The sequence below is a fragment of the Brassica rapa genome, chromosome A05 (genome assembly GCF_000309985.2).
Source record: "Brassica rapa cultivar Chiifu-401-42 chromosome A05, CAAS_Brap_v3.01, whole genome shotgun sequence".
Taxonomy (NCBI): domain Eukaryota; kingdom Viridiplantae; phylum Streptophyta; class Magnoliopsida; order Brassicales; family Brassicaceae; genus Brassica; species Brassica rapa.
Genome location: NC_024799.2, coordinates 14148432 through 14152783, shown reverse-complemented (window position 1 = coordinate 14152783; position 4352 = coordinate 14148432). Strand labels below are relative to the sequence as shown.

General features: G+C 42.6%; 1 protein-coding gene across 1 annotated transcript; it reads left to right on the top strand.

Moving 5' to 3' along the window:
* The first annotated feature begins 2055 nt into the window (after positions 1-2055).
* On the top strand, positions 2056-2580 carry LOC117134357 (predicted GPI-anchored protein 58). Its single transcript, XM_033292643.1, has one exon. It carries the CDS (start codon positions 2056-2058, stop codon positions 2578-2580), a length of 525 nt encoding a protein of 174 aa, XP_033148534.1.
* The last annotated feature ends 1772 nt before the right edge of the window (positions 2581-4352 follow it).

Genomic DNA, 4352 nt, shown 5'->3' with positions numbered 1-4352 from the left:
CAGTAACTGGCACCTGACAATCACAAGCTGCCTGCTTGCCTAGCTTCTTCAGTAACTGGCACCTGACAATCACAAGCTGCCTGCTTGCCTTGTTTCTTAGATTGTCATGTGAGAAGCACATGAAAGGGCTGGAGTTTCTTCAGGTTAAGGAAAGGACAGAAGCTTGTGCTGAGAGTGCTGAAGCAGCTGGCCAGCTGTCCCCACTCAGCTTAGCTTTGTCCTGAGTGAAACTTTCACCTGAAGCAAGCTCGCCTCATATTTAACCCCTCTCCAGCTGCTTCCCACGTTCAGAATCCTGCAGAAAAACCTAGAGAATTTCAGAAAGAAAGAGAGAATGAAGAACAGAAAAATCAGGAAAATAAATCAAGAAAAAATTGGTGGTGACCTAATCTTCAACCTTAGCTTAGTTTGTTACCTTGAGAACGATCAGAAGTCCAACCACAAGCTTACCTTGGAGAAGAGGATCAGCTGAGGCCATCTAGTCCTTTGGGTCGTCTTGCTAAGGTGTGGAGCTTTGCTAGTCCCAGCCTGTCCTTTCAGCTTTGTTCAAGAGGAACTCAAGCCTTGTCCAAGCCAGTTTCAAGACTGTTCTTTAGGTGAGTCTAGAGAGAAGATGAGATAGATCATGAATGTGTACATGATTGAGTTTAAATTGTAGTATCTCAATTAGATAGTAAAGTCTTTGAATCTTTTAAGAAGTGTATGGGGTTTACTTAATGTAACACTTACACTTAAAGATTAATCAAAAGGTTAAAGTGAGGTTAATCATAATCATAGTACTTGTTCCCAAGTACTAATCTTAATTATGAAATAATCATGGTTTTGATTATGGATTAATCTTAGTTTAATTAAGAACTAATCTTGGTTTAATTAAGAATTTAATCTGAGATTAATTAAGGAGTAATCATGATTAATTAAGTACTAATCTTGGATTAATTAAAGATTAATATGAGATTAATAAAGGATTAATTTGGGATTAATTAAGAGTTAATTATGATTAATTAAGGATTAATTTTAGAATAATTATGGAAGTAAAATCATGTGAAGTCTTATTATTATTAACTATCCCTAGAGTCCCACATTACCGTGACTTGGTCCTGCGAACGGAACAAGGTCATGAAGACACGATGATGGGGTAGCTCCCTGGAGACCGGGTACTCCATGACGATGCATTGTCGGATTGTTCATATCGGACATTCGACATTGATGGTGATGCTAACTCACTAGTCTTGGTTAGCCTTAGTGGTTTCTCGGGTGTAGTATATATATTGTATTATATGCTTATGGTAACGGGCGGGTGTTTGTGGAAGTGATGTTTAAAATAAGAATTCACAATGTTGATCGATATTAAAGTATGGTACTAGTACTTGCATGATCATGTATATGCATTTGATAATTTCTTGATTTATTATTGGTTGTGTTGTGATTCTAGATTCACTGAGTAAACTAGTTTCTCATGACACATTCGTGTGTGCAGGTAACCCTTAGGCGGGAGACACTTTCATCTTTTAGACGGAAGGAGGGCCAACCAGCGGTAGTATTTTGTTGTCCTTGCAACGTAAATTTTGATGTATATTTACTTAAAATTTTGTTGGGCAATAGGCCGTAGGGTAAACTATAACAGTTTGTAAGATGTTTAAAGTAAATAAATAATGTATAAAACATGTTTATAAATCACGAGTTCTCATATGATATTAGTCCTTGTCCGGGACGAACTAACTATCGAATATTGCTTTATCGGGTTGAAAAGCCTAGAGTAATATCCGATAGGAGTGTCTGTGTTCTTTGGTTGTTGGTCTAAGGTGATCAGATTTATTTCGAGAACCTCGGGTCAACCATCAGGGAACATTGACCGTCTCATTTCCGGTTATCTAAGATCGAGGGTGTCACAAAGGTGGTATCAGAGCATTGTTATACGATGCTAGAATGGGACTTGTTTCAAAAAACTTTCGAGTCAAAAATGGGTCGCAAGGATAATTAGGATATGCTGGTTTGTTCCTTCTTTTAGGAATTGATAGACCTTGGGTAGAAACTTACCATGATATTTTGTTGCAGATGCCACCGAGACAGGCACATCAAGGGGGACATTATCTCCCGATACCTATTTCATCATCTTCAGACTCCTCGCCAGCATCTATTCCGGCACCACTTCCGACTCCGAGCTTTGAGGCTACACCTTCAGGCTCTAGCTTTGAGACTGACCCGTCTGAAGGGTCATATGATCAGACACCGGTGCACATTCCTTTGTCTCCAGACCCGTACTTTATGGACATCGAGGTGGATGTGGTACACGATAGTCCAGTGCATGGAGATCATCCCGCAGCAACTGCATCTCCTGCCGCTCATATTCCACCGGCCCCTGCCGCACCTATTCCGGCAGCACAACCTCAACCAGCGCCAACCAATCCAGCTATGATAGCAATTCTGGAACTGATGGCTGAGATGGTCAATTTGCAATATCAAGCATTGAATGCAAAGCGAGAAGCACAGCGTACTCAGCCAGCTCCAGTACCTACCACTTCTCACCCGGACTTCCTGAAGATAGTCATGATTATGAAGAACTTGTGGACGAAGCATTAACAGGCAGGCACTGATCCCTTTGAAGCTGATGCGTGGCTTCACAATCTTGAGCAGAACTTTGCTTCAACCCGTTGTCCAGAAGAATTTAATACGTGGCTGTTTACTATCTTGAGAAGTCGCCATCAGTTGGTGGTTATGCGTAGAGAGGAACTTTGGAGACTTTAATCTGAGTTGGGCTGACTTCCGTACAGCGTTCGTTCGAAAGTACTTCCCACCGGAAGCCCGTGATCGATTTGAGATTAAATTCATGGAGCTAGTTTAGGGAGGATTATCTGTTAGGAAGTATGAGGCAGAGTTCACCCGTCTCAGGAAGTATGTCCACTATGGTCGAGAGGACGAGATGATGATTATCCGTAAGTTCCTTCGAGGACTTAACCCATATATCAGGAGCAGACTTGAGGCAGTAGAGTTTCATAGGCTTGCTGATCTTGTTGAGCGTGCTGTGAACGTTGAGGAGGCCATTGCTGCTGAGAGAGCTTCTTCTAGCAATGCCTCACAACCTAGACGTCCATCTGTTCCATTCCAGCCTCAGCCGCATTCTGCTGTGCAGCGAGGACGGGGAGGGAGAGCTTTTCGTGGAGGTCGATCTGGAGGTCCTAGATCTAGAACCCCAACTTGTTTCACTTGTGGCCAGCTGGGCCATGTTAGGAGAGATTGTCCGACCGTGGGACAGTTCCAACCGGCTGTACCATCGCACATCACTTGTTTCACGTGTGGAGAGCGAGGACATTACGCGACATCATGTCCACGCACTCATCTTGCTCAGCCTGTTGTTTCGAGTGCTCGACCCGCCAGACCAGTTGACCCACCTTTACCCTTACCTCCTGCTAAGCGTCAAGCCACTGCTGGTAGGGCTTACGCTTTAGAGTTACGAGGACCATCCAGACCACCTCAGGGTCCAATTTCAGGTTTGTTTTCTTATCCAATTGAGTGTTGCATAATTTTTTTTTAATGATTTGTGAATTAGTGATATAAAAATATTATAAAAGTGGTTGAGTAAGTAATTGACAGTAAAGTCAATTATTGTCAGGGACTTTGCTTGTGGGTGGAATATCCGCCCACATCCTTTTCGATTCAGGAGCAACACATAGTTTTGTAGCACCCAAAGTAGCATCCCGATTCGATGGAGAATTCACTAAGGTGAATTTATCCATTCCCGTTCTAACTCCTGGAGATCAAGTTCTTGAAACTGAAGGCTGTATTCTAAGAGTTCCAATCATTATCCAAGATATGTTTTTTCCGGCTGATTTGTTAGTTCTCCCCTTAGAGAGGTACGAGGTAATCTTAGGGATGGATTGGCTGTCAAGTTACCTAGCTCACCTTGATTTTGGTCGAGGGAAGATTTTTTTCGAGAGAGATACCCAACCCCCTTTAGCTTACCATGGCATAGTACCAAGTGATGGAGCGTCATTAGTGTCAGCATTGAGAATTGAAAACCTTTTCGAGAAGGGTGAAGAAGTATACTTAGTGACCTTAGTTGCTGGACCAGTAGAAGACGAGAAAGAGCAGAACATGGAAGAAATACCAGTAGTCAGAGAATATGAGGACGTGTTTAAGTCATTAGAGGGATTGCCGCCGTCTAGGAGTAACCCCTTTAGTATAACCTTAGAACCCGGATCAGCTGCAATAGCAAAGGCACCATACCGAATGGCACCAGCAGAACTCGCTGAGTTGAAACAGCAGTTAGCTGATTTGTTAGACAAAGGTTTCATACGTCCTAGTTCATCACCATGGGGAGCACCCGTGCTATTTGTAAAGAAGAAAGACAGAAG

Coding starts and splice junctions, on each gene's coding strand:
- LOC117134357 (XM_033292643.1), top strand. CDS start 2,056: ATGCCACCGAGACAGGCACATCAAGGGGGACATTATCTCCCGATACCT.